The 16,674-nt window shown below is 57.2% G+C and overlaps 1 protein-coding gene across 1 annotated transcript in view; it reads right to left on the bottom strand.

Moving 5' to 3' along the window:
• Positions 1–1,432: 1,432 nt before the first annotated feature.
• Positions 1,433–16,674, bottom strand: part of NTN1 (netrin 1) — an 84,189-nt gene continuing 68,947 nt past the window's right edge. Inside the window, exons 5-6 of the mRNA XM_036394886.1 lie at positions 8,115–8,189; positions 1,433–1,817 (exon numbers count right to left, since the gene is read on the bottom strand). Coding sequence (XP_036250779.1) covers positions 1,489–1,817; positions 8,115–8,189 — 404 coding nt within the window. The 3' untranslated portion in view covers positions 1,433–1,488. The remainder of the gene's footprint in view (positions 1,818–8,114; positions 8,190–16,674) is intronic.

The following is a 16,674-nucleotide window of genomic DNA, read 5'->3' as shown; positions in this document are numbered from 1 at the left end:
TGGATGCCCCCCCCCCAGCAGAGGGAGGAGAGCTCCAGGTGGGTCACACCTTGCTCCAGGCTGAGACCCCTTCCCTGTGTGGGCTCTGCACTGGCCCCGTGCCCAAGGGGACAGTCCCTGGCACCCTCTGCTCCCCGCTTTGTCTCCAAGACCTTCACAGGGATGTCAGGGGCTGCAGCTCCAGAGGGAGTGAGGGCAGAGCTGCTCTGGGTTTGGGAGTGAAACCAGTGACCAGCCAGGACCCTGGTGTCCCCTGCAGGGATTTTCTACCTTCTGAGGGTTCCTGGTGTGCTGACAGCAGCAGAGGGCACCGAGCCCATGGAGGAGGTTCAGAGGTGGCCACAGTGGAGATTCAAGGACTGAGACTGGCAGGATCTTCAGGGCACTTTGTGGGAGCTGGATGCCAACTCATTTTTTGTCAGGTCTGGGTGTTTCCTTGGGGATCCTGGTTATAGACTCCTTGTAAGTGCGTGGCTGGAGGGGGACAGGGCGCCCTGTGGGCTCTCACTCCTTCAGTGTGTTGGGGCAGCATCCTCAGGGCTGGGGGCTGAGCACGGAGCCATTCCCAGAGTTATGCACAGCAGGAAATCCCCCACCAGCAGTGTCCCCTCTTGGCTGTGCCTACAGTGGACCCAGAGCATCATCACAGCCCCAGGCACCCCAGGCGGTGGCCATGGCTGTGGGATACCAAAGCCCCCCAGGACCCCCTGGGCTGATCCTAGGGTCTGTCCTCAGCAAAAGTCTCGGTTTAGTTTCCTCTACAAGAGCTCTCTCAGTCAGCCTAAGTTGCAAGTACGTGTTTTGGGGATGGGGAGTTAATTTCCAGCGGTGCTGTTGATTAGTTTCTTACGGGGTGGATGTGCCCATGCCGTGCTTTGGAGGCAGCAGATGTTGGCAGCTGGAAGGCAGTTTGGTGTCTCTGAGTTCTTCAGCAACGGGGCAGGAGGGAGCTGGGGGGCCCCAGGTGCTGCACGCCTGCACCCCACTCGTGGGCTCTGTCTGTGTGTGCAGTCAGGTTTTGTTGGGTTTTGTTGGGTTTTGTTGGACCCTGTTGGGCTTTGTTAGGTTCTGTTGTGTCCTGTTGGGTTCTGTTGGGTTTTGATGGGTTTTGTTGACTTCTGTTGGGTTCTGTTGGGTCCTGTTGGGTTTTGATGGGTTTTGTTGAGTTCTGCTGGGTTTTGTTGAGTTCTGTTGGGTTTTGTTTGGTCCTATTGGGTTTTGTTGGGTTTTGTTGAGTTCTGTTGAGTTCTGTTGGGTTTTGTTGAGTTCTGTTGGGTTTTGTTTGGTCCTATTGGGTCCTGTTGGGTTCTGTTGAGTCCTGTTGGGTTTCGTTTCCCCTGGAATATGAGGTGCAAGCCCAGCACCCCCAGCCATGGTCGCTGCCCCCCGTCCCCCCAGCCCGCCCTGGCAGCTGGCCCCTGCCCGCCCCAGCTCTACACAAAGCAGCATGCACAGTCAGTCTCTCCCTCTCCTCCTCGTCCTCCTCCTTTAGGCTTTCTTACACTTCCCCTTCTTCTCCCGCTGCTGGAACTTCCGGAGCCGCCGGGCCCACGTGTCCCGCCACTGGATCACCAGGCTGGTTTTGTCCGCAATGATGCCGCTCTGGTCGGGAGAGTCCTCGTTGTTGCCCAGCAGCAAATACTTCTTCATGGGCTTGATCTTGGGGCACTTGCAGGCGATGTCCTTGGAGTGGATCCACAGGGTCTGGTCGCCGCGCCGGATGCGGTTGCTGCCCTGCTTGTAGACGGAGATGATGTTCACCGTGAACTTCCACCAGTCCGCGTTCTTCTCTGCTTTCAGGACGTGGATCTGGACAGCTGGAGAAAAACAACACACAGGCAAGAGAGGAGAAGGTGTTATTGCTTGGGCTGGTGAGCAGAAAATGAGCTTCAAGCCTTACCTAATGGGCTGTGTGAGGAGGAGGGATTTTGCAGCAGCCAGGGGGTGTGGATGCCCCAAAACGCTGTCCCCAGGCAACCTCCCAAGAACAGGAGCAGCCACTGCTGCATCTGAGGGCCCAGCAGAGCTTCCAAGAGCACCACAGGCTTGGGAGATGCTCTCCAGCTCTGCGCCTGGCAGTCACTGAAACATCTCTGCAAGGGCTGGGTGGCAGCTCCGGGCTCCAGGGAGATGTCCTGGTGTCCTGGCGGAGCACTGGGAGAGCTCCAGCTCCCACAGCCAGAGGGAGTGGGAGCACAGCCCTGATCCCTGCACAAGGTGATGCTGATGATGGTGATGGTGAGGAGGATTATGATGATTTCCCATGGCTGATGCTGTGCAACCCCCTCTGTAGCCATGGCCTGAGGACACCTCAGCCCTTGCTCTTTCCTGGGCTCAAAATCAGCTCCCTGGAAATGCCTTGCCCAGGCAGGGCCTGCCCAGCCCTCCTGGCTCTGTTTCCAGCTGTGGGTGAGGAATCCCCACCAGGAGAGACCCAGGGAAGCCCCAGGTGAGAGTGGCCTGGCTGGGAGAGCAGCAGGAGCCAGGCCCTGCACAGGCTGGTGCAGCACCACCACAAAGAGCTTTTTTAGCCAAATCACGGAACTTTTCCCTTTTCCCTGCTGTTCCCTCCATGCCCTGGGAGCTGTAAACCCCTGCCCAGTCACCTGCCTGTCTCAGCTGCCCCAGTGGGACAGGTCCTGTTTGTATAAATTAACAGAGGGAGAAGAAACTCCCAGAAACCTCAGGGAAAACTCTGCTGTCACTTGCCTTGTAACAGTCCCGTTTTCTCCCCTGGGTTGGTGGTGGAGGAGCATCCCCCTGTCTCTAAAACCAAGTGATTCCAGGCTCTGGGAGGAAGCAGAGCTCTGCAGCCCAGCACAGCTTTTTAACACGTTGCAAAATATATGGGGTATTTTTTTTTCAGAGCGTGTCATGGAGGCCAGATGCTTTCATTAAAAAAAAAAGGGAAAAGGGAAAAAAAAAGGAAAAAAAAAAGGAAAAAAAACAACCCTAAGCTCTGACCATGTATTTCCCTGTCTGGTGTGAAGGTAACAAAATGTGAAGAGTAGCCAATTTTTATTTTTTGGAAACAAATCTTTCCAAAAAAGCTTAAACCTTTGACCTGCCTGGGTCCACACTGACAAAATGGAGAAAATGAATGAAAAGGAACTGGAGAGAGGTGGTTACAGGAAACTCTGCTCTAAAACACACAGTCTGTATTTTTTTTAATGTCAAGGCCCCTGTCTCTTATTTTTTCCCTTTTTATTAATGAAGTGGAAGGAGTGAAAGCTTTGAGGAAGGCTTGGCTGGGGCAGGCACAGCTGCCTGCCCTGACAGCCGGATTTCTGCCCACAGCTTCGTGTCCAGGACGCTCGGTTCCTCCTGAGCTCAGTTCCTCCCGAGCTCCAGGGGTGTTTGTCTGGCTCTTCCAGTGCTGAGGGGGGACCAGCATCTCCCAGGGGACACAGGACATGCAGAGAGGCAGAAATGGGCCAGGATGAATTTTTGAAGGACCAAGGCTGGATTTAAACACTCCCTTCTCATGCAGGAGGTTTCAGTCCTGTCCTGATTTGGGGCTCTGGCTCAGCTGTGCCCCTCAGTGCAGAGCTGGCTTTGGGGTTTGGTGCTGCCCTTCAGCTGCCCTCTCCTGGGACAGGCTGGGCTTTGTGCTGAGCTGCTCTCCCCTGGCTGATGTTCCACTGAACCCCTGCTCAGGCTGTCCCTGTCTCTGCATCCCTGGCAAAACCCCTGGGGCAGCAGATGGAGGGAGGTGACAGGGGATGATGGTTCCTCCTGGGGATGGTGCTGCCCTTGCTGTGGTCCCCTGGGAGCAGGAGAACAAAATCAAAGGAGCTGCAGCTTCCACTGCTCCAGCTGGAGCTGGTGACACTGGTTTCAGTGAGGATGGGCTCTGGTTCACACTGGTCACACTGGTTTCAGTGAGGATGGGCTCTGGTCCACACTGGTCACACTGGTTTCAGTGAGGATGGGCTCTGGTTCACACTGGTCACACTGGTTTCAGTGATGGGCTCTGCTCCACACTGGTCACACTGGTTTCACTGATGGGCTCTGGCCCACACTGGTCACACTGGTTTCACTGATGGGCTCTGGTTCACACTGGTGACACTGGTTTCACTGATGGGCTCTGGTTCACACTGGTGACACTGGTTTCACTGATGGCTCTGCTCCACACTGGTCACACTGGTTTCAGTGAGGATGGGCTCTGGTCCAGGCTGGTTTCAGCAAACTTCCAGAGATGCAGGGATTGTTCTCCAGGTTCATTTCCCTGCAGCCTGCTCTGCTCCCCAGGGAGCTCTCAGGCAGCAAAGGGGCCTGGGGAGCAGGGGGACAGCAGGGGGACAGCTGGGGCACAGCTGGGGGACAGCAGGGGCACAGCTGGGGCCTGGTGAGGGCAGGGGCTGCCCAGGAACCTAATCCCACCTGACACTGACACTCCTGACCCACCAATCCCACGTGGATGGTGCCTTCCAGCCCTCACCACAGTTTGGTGCTTTGCCAGAAGAAGGTGACAGAGTGGTCCCCGGGCTGGGGGAGGAGAGGGAGGGTCCCTGGTCCCCTCCTGCATGCCCAGAGCTCAGGGATGCTCCTGGCTCCTCGAGGCCTGGCTGGGAGCCTCCAGCCACAAGAAAGCCCCAAAGGCTGGAAGCTGGAGATGAAAGCCCAGGGGTGGATGGTTTGATGTTAATAAAAACAAAACCCAGCCCAAAGCCTCAAAACAGCGTTTGAGGGCAGCTGCTGAAGGCTGAAAGCACAGCAGTGCCTTGCAGCATTCAGAGATCGTGAGTCAGGGCCCCAGACTCCTGAGGCTGCCATGAAAACAGGGAGGTTGGGGAAAACCTAATTATTTAATTACTTTTTAAATTTACATTCGGGGTTTGTTTGTGATAAATCTCCCGAGTTCAAGGCCTCCCCTGCTGAGGCTGACTCAGGGCTGGGCTGCAGGGCCAAACCTGTGCATGCTGTGGTGGAATCCTGGAGCATCCCACACATCCCCTGCACAGACCTGTCTGTGGGAGTTTGGGAACCATGGCTGGGCTGGCCCCGGTAAGATCCCAAGGCCAGAGCACCTGGAGGGTATTTCACCTGGCCAGGTGGGAGGGGACAGCCCTGGCAGGCCCAGATGTCCCAGTCCAAGGCAGGGCTCTCCAAAGGCCTGGCTCCCCTCTCACTGCACACACAAGTGGACTGGGGTCCATGTGGATTCTATTCCAACCAGCAGCAAAAGGTGACCCCGACACCATCTGGCTTTGGGAATGTAAAGGGCTGGCTCCTCGCTGCAGCAAAGTGTTAAAATGGGATTTTTTCCCCCCCTTTTTTTCAGTTTTTAATTTATTTGGCGGCGGCTTTGCCTCGCTCCAGTTGCCAATTTCCTACTGGTTTAATATTGGAGATTTATGATCCCTAATCCCTGGGTGTGCCCTGCTGCTGGGGGACCCTCGCTGCCCCGGCTCTCTCCCTCAGCACGTGGCTGCAGCAGGGAATGCTCAGCCCCAGGAATGGGATTTCTCCCCCTTCCCAGCAGTGCAAGGGGCTCTGAGTGCCAGGGCTGGTGCTTCCCCCCTGCCCTGGGTTTTTTTGGGGATTCAGGTTTTTCTCCCCCTCCCTCCCTCTTTTCAAGCTGCCTTTTGAAAACACATTTTGCTTTTTTCCAGCAGCCCCTGCCAAGCTCCTCTCGACAAAGGGGGTGACTAAGAGAAGGCTCCACTGAAGGAAGGATTTTTTTACTTTTTTTTTCCAAGAAAGGGCAAAGTGAGCAGATGATCTCACCTTTCGGATGAGGATTCTCTTCCTCAGCCCCATTCCCTGCCCAGTGCTGGGATGGGGATGCAGGGCCAGCCCGGGACCACAGTGCTGGTACAAAACTGTTCCAGCATCACCCGTGCAGGATCAGCCCTGCTGCAGCACAGGCAGCTCAGCACCAGGAGCTAAATGGAGATTTAAAAGCTCCAGGTTTCCTTTACCACAGTCACACCCACAGAGAGCTGGAACACCCCCAAAATCGGGCAGAAAATGTGGCCCTGAGGGAGTACAGGACGTTCACATCTCACCTGGAGCAGCATCACCTGCTCTCATCAGATAACCCCCTCTCCTTCTGGGAGTCCCCACCCTCGCTGGGTTCAGCCGGAATCCCTTCTGCTTCCCCGGGATTTGAGTGCCCGCACCCCAGCAAACCCCTCCTCTCTCCTCCTTTTCCGCGAGCTGGGCGGCCCTGCGCTCCCCCACGCAGCCAAAAAATCCCAGAAAAGGCTTTTCTGCCTCCCCCTCCCCGAATCTCCTGCCCGCCCTCCCCTGTCCTGCCGCACTCCAAATATTTGCACCCAAACCCATCTCGCGGGGAAAAAGCCCGAATTAAACTAAAAAGGAGAAAAACCACAAACCCGACAAAAACAAACAGATACGAAAAATAAATAAGGGAAAATATCCCCTTTGAAAGGCTGAATGAAGCGGGGAGCTAAAAAGCCCCATTGAGGAGCGGGCGGATGATAGCTCCGATTGAGCCCGCGGGAGAAGGAACTCTGTTCAAGCTAATTAGGGCCTTTTAGGACATTCAGCCCAGCGGTGCCAGCAGAACGGTGAGGAAAAGAGCCTCCTAATTGGCTTCCTGCTGGGGTGTCAGTCCCAAAGTCTTTATTATCCCTCCCTGCACCTTTTCAACCCTTTCTTCCCTCCCTGGCCCTGGTGAAAGCCTGGGCTGCCCCGGCACCGCTCACCCCGCTGCCTCTGCAGCGCGGTTTGTTCTCAAAAAAGAAAATTGCCGTGGCTGTGGGGCTGGCTGGGGCTGTGGGGGACCCTTCCATGGCCAGGAGGGTGGGGTGGGAGCACCCCAGTGCCAGCACTGGGACAGTGTCCCCGCACCTGAACCAGCCCAAGCACACGGCTCTGGCTCACTGGTGAAGCTGCAGGAGCGATGCTGAGTGAGAAGAGAAGGGAAAAGCTCATTGCAGCTCCCCTAATTCCTGCTCCAGGGGCACCTCGTCTCTATTCATTGGGATCTCCTGCCTGAGACCCCTCTTGAGCCACCCACACATCCCCAGGATCTGCTGCAGCCCACAGGGCAGCCCTACACAGAACCGGGTGTGAGTGCCACCCAGAATTCCAACAGAACTGGGTGTGAATGTCACCCAAACCTCCAACAGATCCGGGTGTGAGTGTCACCCAAAATTCCAACAGAATTGAGTGTGAGAGTCACCCAAAATTCAAATAGAATTGAGTATGAGTGTCACCCAAAATTCCAACAGAACTGAATGTGAGTGTCACCCAAACCTCCAATAGAACCGTGAGTGCCACCCAAAATTCCAACAGATCCAGGTGGGAGTGTCACCCAAACCTCCAACAGATCCGGGTGTGAGTGTCACCCAAAATTCCAACAGAATTGAGTGTGAGAGTCACCCAAAATTCAAATAGAATTGAGTGTGAGTGTCACCCAAAAATTCCAACAGATCCAGGTGGGAGTGTCACCCAAAATTCCAACAGAACTGAGTGTGTCACCCAAACCTCCAATAGAACCGTGTGTGTGTCACCCAACATTCCAACAGATCTATGTGTGAGTGTCACCCAAAATTCCAACAGATCCGCGTGTGTCACCCAAAATTCCAATAGAACTCAGTGTGAGTGTCACACAAACCTCCAACAGATCCGAGTGTGAGTGCCACACAAAATTCCAAGATTTGGTTGTAATGTCACTCAAACCTCCATCACCCAAACCTCCAACAGAACCCAGCCTGAGCTGTCCCAGGGCTGCACCACCCTCTGAAGTCTCCTGGGAATTATGGGGATTGGATACAGGTGACAGGGAACTGCTTGCTGCTCATCCCCACAGCAAAAAGGATTTAAAATATTTTCAAATATTCAAATGCCGTGGCGATATAACAGCACTGTGAGAGGGGACATGGTGTCATCATAACCAGAAGACACTGGAAAACACTTGGAAAACGTGAGTCTCCTGCAGGTGCTGGGACAACCCCCAAACGAGGGTCCACACGTGGGTGTGCTCATCCCTAGGGACGCAGGGCATCGCTGCCCCTCCACACCTGGCAAGGTTTGGCGCTCCCACACCTGCACGCAGGCAGCACGGCTGTGACCCTGGGGACACCCCCTGGGGACACCTGCCCCGCATGCCCATGGCTCATCCCTGCACAGGGGACACTCACCATAGTCCTTCTTACAGTACTTCTTCATGTTGATCTTCAGCTTCCCCTTGGAGGCTTTGCAGTACGAGTCGCAATCTGAGCGGGGAGAGGGGGAGGGCAAGAAAACATTAACAAAACAAATTAGCCTGAAAATGCAGAAAGCGCTGGGGGAAGGGGAGCGGCTCCGAGCCGCGGGCTGCCGTGAATAAGCAGCGTGCCTGTGATATCCATCTGCCGGGATGGGGCCATTGAGAAACCCTTCCTTTCTAAAGAAAGCTGCTCACAAAGGAGCCCGGCCTCCTCCGCCTCCCCCGGCCCGGCTTCCCCGGCCGCCTCTGTCTTCCTGGGAGACCCGGGGGCCTCCCTTATTGTGCCACCCAGAGCTTTTGAGAGCCACACAAATTCCCGCTGTTCTGCAGCTCCCACTGGAGCCTGCCCGGAGCCCACAGAGGCCCCATTGTCACCCCTAACCCGGGCCGGTGTCAGCCTTTGGCATTCATTGCCGGCAGATTCGGGCCGGGGTCAGCCCGCCACAATGCGGGTCACGGAGGAAATTAGCAGCCCATGAAGCATTAGCAAAGCCTTTTGGTGTCCACTCTACTGAAGTGTGCAAATAAAATACCCCAGGGGGAACATTTCATTTCTAATGGGCCCCCACTGCTGGGACACGCTGGCCTGGCCCGGGCGGCCGGCGGGAGCCTGGCACGGGCCCATGGCACTGCCACCACTGCTGGCCGTGGGCCACGGGCCACTGGCAGGGCCCTGGAGCCTGCAGGGACACCGAGCCCTGCCCTGGAGCCTGCAGGGACACCGAGCCCTGCCCTGGGAGCTGCAGGGACACCGAGCCCTGCCCTGGAGCCTGTAGGGTCACCGAGCCCTGCCCTGGAGCCTGCAGGGACACCAAGCCCTGCCCTGGGAGCTGCAGGGACACCGAGCCCTGCCCTGGGAGATGCAGGGACACTGAGCCCTGTCCTGGAGCCTGCAGGGACACTGAGCCCTGCCCTGGGAGCTGCAGGGACACCGAGCCCTGCCCTGGGAGCTGCAGGGACACCGAGCCCTGCCCTGGGAGCTGCAGGGACACCGAGCCCTGCCCTGGAGCCTGCAGGGACACCGAGCCCTGCCCTGGAGCCTGCAGGGACACCAAGCCCTGCCCTGGGAGCTGCAGGGACACCGAGCTCTGTCCTGGGAGCTGCAGGGACACCGAGCCCTGCCCTGGAGCCTGCAGGGACACCGAGCCCTGCCCTGGCAGCTGCAGGGACACCGAGCCCTGCCCTGGAGCCTGCAGGGACACCGAGCCCTGCCCTGGGAGCTGCAGGGACACCGAGCCCTGTCCTGGGAGCTGCAGGGACACCGAGCCATGCCCTGGGAGCTGCTGGCCCTGCAGCAGGTGGGCAGTGCCCTCTGGTCACTGCTGGGCACAGCTCCATGGCACCAGGGCTGTGCTGGTGTGGCTGCAGAGGGGCTGGGCCATGCCAGCTGCAGGCCTGGGGTGGGCTCGTGGACGTGCTGCCCATGCCCATCCACAGCTCCTCAGCACCCACAGAATGCCCTGATCCAGGGAGAAGGGATGGAGGAGGCCTTGGCACAGGCACAGCCTTGGAGGCCTCCATCTCTCCCAGCACTGTCTTTCCTTCCCCAGCCACTGCTGGGGCATGGATGGGGAACCTGCTGAGGTACCCCAGGGGGCTGTGGGGAAGGTGACAATGCTGCTGACGTGCCATGGCCAGCTCACACTGGGTGCCAAGACCATGAGGAACCCCCTCAGCACCAACCCCTGTGACCCCTGTGTGCCCCAGCCCCTCTCATGTGGCCATGCACAGTCCCCATGGCTCCCTGCTGCTGCTGCTCCTCAGGAGACACCCTCAGGCAAACCAGGCTTCCTGCTCTTCCAGCATGACCCAGCCAGGCCCAAACCCAAACCCAAACCCTATGATCTTCCCCCTGCCAGAGCCCCAGCTGAGATCTGTGCCCAGCTACAGCCTGGCCAAGGCCCCTCCAAACCCTGATGCCTGAGGGCTTCCAGCTACTCGTGCCCCCCATTTGTTTTTCTCATCTGACAGGAGACACACGATGTGAGACTCTTGCACAATTTGTCCCCAAATGTTTATGTGACAAACCTCAGGAGTGCCAAGGCTTGTGCTGCCTGGCTGTGCCAGAGGCTCCTTGTCCTGCAGGTCCTTCTCTCCCCTCTCCATGAGGCTGCAGCCTGGGACATCCTGCCCGTGGGAGGTGATGCCAGAGCCCAGCCACAAGCCAGGCTGGGAATTCCCAGAGCTGCCTGAGGGACACCCTTCTGCTCTGGGGGTCAGTGTCCAGCTCCTGTCCTGCAGGAGTGATGAGGGGGCAGCAGGATGGGCCCAGCTCCCTGTCCCGCTGTGCTGCACAAGTGTCCCTTGCCCAGGGGGCAGAGCAGGGCTTGGTGCTCACACTGCTGCTGTCCTGCCCTTCCTGCTGGCCCTGCTCTGAACAGACCCAGGACCGTCTGAGCCCCTCTCAGCCCATGTCCAGCCCAGCCACCCTTGTGAAGCACCCAGCCCCTGGTGCAGGACAATCCCATGGTGACATCCCAGCCTTTCCTGCGGGCTTGCTCAGCTGCACAAATATTCCAGTGCAAATCCCGGTTCCAGAGCCACGAGCCCAAACACAGCCAGCCCTGGGTGGGTTTTGGGCCAGCCCTGCATCCTGCATGCCCCGGGCCGGGGGAGCAGCAGCTCCCCGCGATGAGCAGAGCAGGAGGGACGGGAGAGGCGCTGGAGCCGCTGGCTCGCAGGGGGAGCAGGTGGCGGTGGCTGCTTCGTGTCGCTCGCAGCTCAGTAAAACGTGTCAGCACAGCCTTCAGCAGCTTTGCAGCTCAGCCCATCCCCTCGACAGAGCTAATTCTCTGGCTGGGCAGGGACTTTTCACAGCTAAACACCTTCTTTGTTTAACTTAATTTCTCTTTCTTTCTTTCTTTCTTTCTTTCTTTCTTTCTTTCTTTCTTTCTTTCTTTCTTTCTTTCTTTCTTTCTTTCTTTCTTTCTTTCTTTCTTTCTTTCTTTCTTTCTTTCTTTCTTTCTTTCTTTCTCTCTTTCTCTCTTTCTTTCTCTCTTTCTTTCTCTCTTTCTTTCTCTCTTTCTTCTTCTTTTATTTTTTTTCTTCCTTTGCAGAAAGTTGAATTTTGTTCTGTTTAAACATCTTTGGTTTGGGGGTTGTCTGGGGTTGCTGTGATGAGGCTGAGAGCTGCAGGGTGCTGAGTGCCCATCCCGTGATTTGTTCCTGGATCCCGTGATTTGTTCCTGGATCCCATGATTTGTTCATGGATCCTGTGATTTGTTCATGGATCCTGTGATTTGTTCATGGATCCCATGATTTGTTCATGGATCTCATGATTTATTCGTGGATCCCGTGATTTGTTCATGGATCCCATGATTTGTTCATGGATCCCATGATTTGTTCATGGATCCTGTGATTTGTTCATGGATCCTGCTCTGCCCAGGGCGCTGATGCTGCGGGGCTGGGCAGGAGGGAGGTGCTGGCAGCAGAGCTGTGGGTGCTGAGTGCTGCTGCAGGGAAGGCCCTGCATGCACCAGGCGCCTCTTGCTGCACTCCCAGCTCCAAGCTGAGCTCTGAGCCGCTGCAAAAGCCACATGTCGGGAACGGAAATTAAAGGCCCCTTGATTCTGACATGATAGAGCGATTAAAGCCACATTTCTTGGCCTGGGTACCTAACTGGAAATGCAGATATAAGGCTTAGATCCCCAAGGGGATTCAGATTTCTAATCCGAATTTATGCAGCTAAATTCCTATTGATTTCCCCCAGGTAGGGCCCTAAATGCCTTTGTGGGCTGTGATCCAGGGTGGAGGTGTTGTGGCTTAGGAGGGAGCCCTGGCCCTGACAGGCTGAGCCCAGCACTGGGGTGAGGGGCATTGTCCTGCCCTCCCTGCCAGGGCTGGGCTCTCTGGGGGCTCTGCAGGTGGGGTCTGGGTGCCCCCATCTCCTGCTGTCACTGGTGGGGATGTGCAGCCGGACTGAGACACTAAAGGAAGGTGCAGCCCCAAATAGCAAATCCTAAATCTTGAGATTCTCTTACCAGAGAGAGCAGGACTGAGAACACGGGAGTGGGGTCTGCCTGGGGTCCCAGACACCCCCGGAGTGGGGCAGGGCAGACCAGCAGGGCTGCTTGGGTTTGCTGCAATGCAAGGGGAGGCTGTGCTGAACAGCTTTGGGGCTCCTGCCCTTTTCTCTCCCTCCCCAGAGTTCCTGGTCAGTTCTCTGTGCATGAGCTGCCCCTCACTGTCCCACCGGCTGAGGGGGGACTGTGACCACTCTGCCCAGGCAGAGGCACCTGCTGGGCATCAGAGCATCCTCTGCTCTGCAGAGCGGGCTGAGGAGCCTTGGCACCAGCACAGGAGTGCGGGGGCACCGAGGGCAGCCCTGCCCTGTGCCGGGCACAGCCCCCACGGCACGGAGCCGTGCCACTCCCCGGCAGGGCAGGGAAGGCGGGAGGAGTAATTTCCACTCGTATTCACGCGTTTGTTTTGGTGCTTTGCAGACCCAAACCTTCCCCTGGCACCCTGCTGCCATCCCTGGCAATGGACACACAAAACCTTTCCTGCGGGATGCCACCTTGGGAGCACCTTGGGAGCATCCCGAGCCCTGCCTGCAGCGGCTCCTCACAGCCAGCGTGTCCCGAGGGTGCTGCCCAGTGCCCCGTGCCAGGCTGGGACCTCGCTGCCTGTGCTGCGGGAGGGTCCCGAGCTCCCGGGCAGGCAGAGCCGGGAGCGCCGATCCCAGCGGATAACGGCCATTAACCTCTCCCTTGGAACAAGAAGGTGCAAATGAGCCCACAGTAGCCTCCTTTCTTCTGGCTGAGCAAGATTGATTGAAAAACAAATTGGCGCAAATAAAGCATGTAATTAGATTAAAGCCTCTCGCCTGGAGCGGCTGGAAAGCGGCAGCGAGGGATTCCCGGAGCCCGCAGCCCCTTCCACCTTCCACCTCCTCAGCCCCTTCCCATCTCCTCAGCCCCTTTCCGCCTTCCACCTCCGCAGCCCCTTCCCATCTCCGTAGCACCTTCCCATCTCCGCGACCCCTTCTTCTCACCTCCTCAGCCCCTTCCACCTCCTCAGCCCCTTCCACCTCCTCAGCCCCTTCCACCTCCTCAGCCCCAACCCCAGCGGTCCAGCAGGACCAGCAGCTCCAGGATGTGACCGGGCTGTCCCCCCACATCCCGGCAATGTCCTCGCAGGCTCCTCGGCCGCTCCGGTCCCGGCTGCCGTGCCTTTGGTCCCTCCCTGGCAGTTCTGGGCCCCGGCACCACCGCAGGCAGCCCCCAGCGCCCGGGGGGAGTTCCCTGCCTGTCCCCGGCGCTGCCTGGGCCGGTTTGGGGATGGGGATGAACGGCCCGAGGGGTTTTTGGTGGTTCAGGACAGGCACATCCCCATGTTCCCGGGTCTAACGGGAGCAGGAGATGGCTGCTGGGGACAGTCCAGCTGTGCCGGACACCCACTGGAAACGCTGCACTGGAAAAGCCTGCGCTGGGAGCACTGCACTGGAAAACAAGCAGTGAACTGGAAAACACCTCACTGGAACATTCCCCACCAACACGGGCTTTCACAGCTCTTCCACACCTCTGTCCCCTGCTCAGCCCTCTCCCGGGGCTGGCTGCACATTTCCCGTCTTTTCCCGCAGGATTTATCCAGTGTTGAGCTGCACATTTCCTATCCCTTCCCATAAGATTTATCCAGTGTTGAGCCCCAGGACACGCTGGGGACGTGGGGTACAAATCCAGGGGTGCCCTGCCAAGAGCCACTGCCAACACTGAAATACATTCCTAGGAAAACGCTTGTCCCTGGGAGCCAAGCACCCCATAAATCCCTGCCTGACAGCACCTCCCAGCCCAGGGGGAAAATCACAGTTTTCTGTTCAGCAGAGATGCAGAAACAGGGAGCTGGTGCTGGGACAAGAGCTTCGTGTCTCCAGGGGGAATCAGCCTCTGGAAATGGCCCAGGGTGGGGAGAGGGAACTTGTCAGTCCTGACTCTGAATCTCGAGGCTTGCCTGTGGTGGGATGTGGGGATAAAGGGTTGCAGGGATAAAGGGATGTGGAGATGAAAGAATAAGGGGGTGCAGGAATGGAAGGGTTTGGACGGAGGGAGTGGGGTGCAGGGACGTGGGGTTGGAGGGATGCAGGGATGTGGGGCTGGAGGGATGCAGGGATGTGGGGTTGGAGGGATGCAGGGATTTGGGGCTGGAGGGATGCAGGGAAGGAGGAATGCATGGATGTGGAACTGCAGGAAGCCCAGCACTGGGATGATGAGAGCACAGTGCCGTTGTGCATGAAGTTTATCCGAATTTCAGCAGTTTTGGGGGTTGTTTTAGGTTTTTTCCTTCAGACTTTCTGAGCTGTTTTGAAGCGACCAGGAGCTCGCTCACTGGAAGCCCCTCTCCCCCATTGTGCTCCCAGCCATTCACTGAGATCACCATGAGAAACCTTTCAGAGGGAGCTGGATGCCGCTGATCAATCCATCACTCAATCAATCACGCAGCCAATCCATCACCTCGCTTACAGCTGGGACAAGGCAGAGAAAGCCCGGGCAGGGCTGAATGAATTCCTCCTTTGGATGGGCACAAAGCTGGAGACTCCCAGGCCGAGCCCGGATTTACCCCGGGCTGAATGAAATGAGGATTTCCCCTCCCGCCTGCGCCGCAGGGAGCTGGGCAGGGCTTTGTTCCCAGGCTCGGGATGCTCCCGGCTCTCGACGGCTGACACAGCCAAGGGCTCGGGCTTTTCTCCCTGTCAGTGCTGAAACAAGCTCCAGCTCACCAGGGAGGGCGGGTTCCCCGCTCCTGGTTCTTGGGGAGGATTCAGGCTGAGATTTGGGTACCACAGCACGCAGCCAGCTCTGCCTCAGGTCTCCTCTGCCCTCAGGGAAAGCTGCAACCTGCAGCCAGAGCTGCTCTGGGTCTGGGAGGGCCAGGGAGCCCTCAGAGCTGGCTTTTCCCTTTCCTGCACTTACATCCAGCCTCTTCCCCACCAGCCAGGAACAAAAGGGCCCAAAACGACATTTGGAAGGGCCAGATCTGGTTTTGAAACTGCAGAGGTTGATTTCCAGGGGAAAACCATGGGGAGCTGCATCAATCCAATCACCTGGTTTTATTTAAGCCCCCTGGCTGAAATCATCCATTTCAGATAATCATTCCCCAGAAAATCTGGATTTGATTCAGATAAGACAAGGACTGACTGGCAGGTTTGTAAACCTCTGTAAACCCCCGCCCCTGCTATTTTTGTTTGCCCTTTCACTGTGGTCTCTTCTGTCAGAGAGGGACCAAAAAAGCACCAGAAAAGCTCCTCTTGCCTGGCAGCAGAGATGAGGAGCAGCCCCTCCTCTTCCTCCAATCTCCCAGCATGGGAGAGCATGGATGCATTTCATCTAAACAATCCACTTTTGGCTGCTTTTCCCAAACTGATTGGGACCCCTGAGAGTAAAGCAGAGCCAGGCAGGACCCCCCACACCAGAGCTGACATTGTCCCACCCCTCATTCCAAGGCCAGCTTGGCCCGTGGTCTCTGCAATGGCTCAGGTTGTGCTGATGCCCCTCAGCTCTTGGCCACTTTCTGTCCCTCGTGGCCACGAGCACAGGAAATGGGGCAGCACCTCTCCCACAACTGCCTGCACTCAAAGTCTCTCACTAATTGCTTTTCCCATCTTGTTTCCAAACCCTTTTCCTCCCATAGCATGGGAGCTCTGGCTCGCAGACACTGATTTAGGGATTTGTGAAAAACCCCCCAGATTTCAGCAGGGTGGGGGTGGGAGCTGAGAGATGCCAAGACACAGCACTGCTGGATGCTCCCCGTTGAGGAAAAGGGATGAAATATGGAGGGTTCAAGCTCCTTGGACAAAGCAGTGCTTAAAAACTCCAAAACAAAATCCCAGCGAGAAGAATTATGATGGGATTCTGGGCCTGATGGATTGCTCAGCTCAGCTCAGCCTTTGCTGGGCTTTCACTGGGAGAAGGCTCCTGAGGGGATGCCCGGGTCCCTGGTCACCCCTCTGGGCAGGGAATGGGGACATGTGGCCCTCCAGGGACACAGGGATCCACAAGGCACTGTGCAGGCATTTCCCATCCCTCCCAGACCATGCATAACCAACCCCAGCCTCCAGCCAGGGCTCCTGAGCTAAGGAAGGGCTCTGGCCCTGCTGGGATGTGCTCGGTTATCAGCTTCATGCAGTTCTCAGTTATCAGCTGGGCTTTAGAGCCTGAGCAGCCCCTCTCCCATGGCAGGCTGCAGGGGTCTGCTGTGTTTGCAGGGGTAAAAGCTGTCCCTTCAGTCAGTCCCACACACCCCCTGGGATACCAGCACTGGGACTGAAGATTCCAGGGCTGTCCCCTGCTCCTGGGCCTGGGTGACAATCCCTGCTACAGCACTCAACTCAGGGATCAATCCAAGGTGACATCTGTCACTTTTAGTCCAAAGCCCTTAATTTATGAACTCTCCTGCACCGCTGGGACAGGAGTAAACAGCTTTTCCACCTCCTGTCCTTCAGAGCTGGGGCTCAAATACCCCGGGAAGCTCCAGGCAGCAGCCCAGGACAAGTCAGC

This window comes from Molothrus ater, chromosome 19 (assembly GCF_012460135.2).
Source record: "Molothrus ater isolate BHLD 08-10-18 breed brown headed cowbird chromosome 19, BPBGC_Mater_1.1, whole genome shotgun sequence".
Classification (NCBI taxonomy): Eukaryota; Metazoa; Chordata; class Aves; order Passeriformes; family Icteridae; genus Molothrus; species Molothrus ater.
This window is presented reverse-complemented; position numbering and strand designations above follow the sequence as displayed.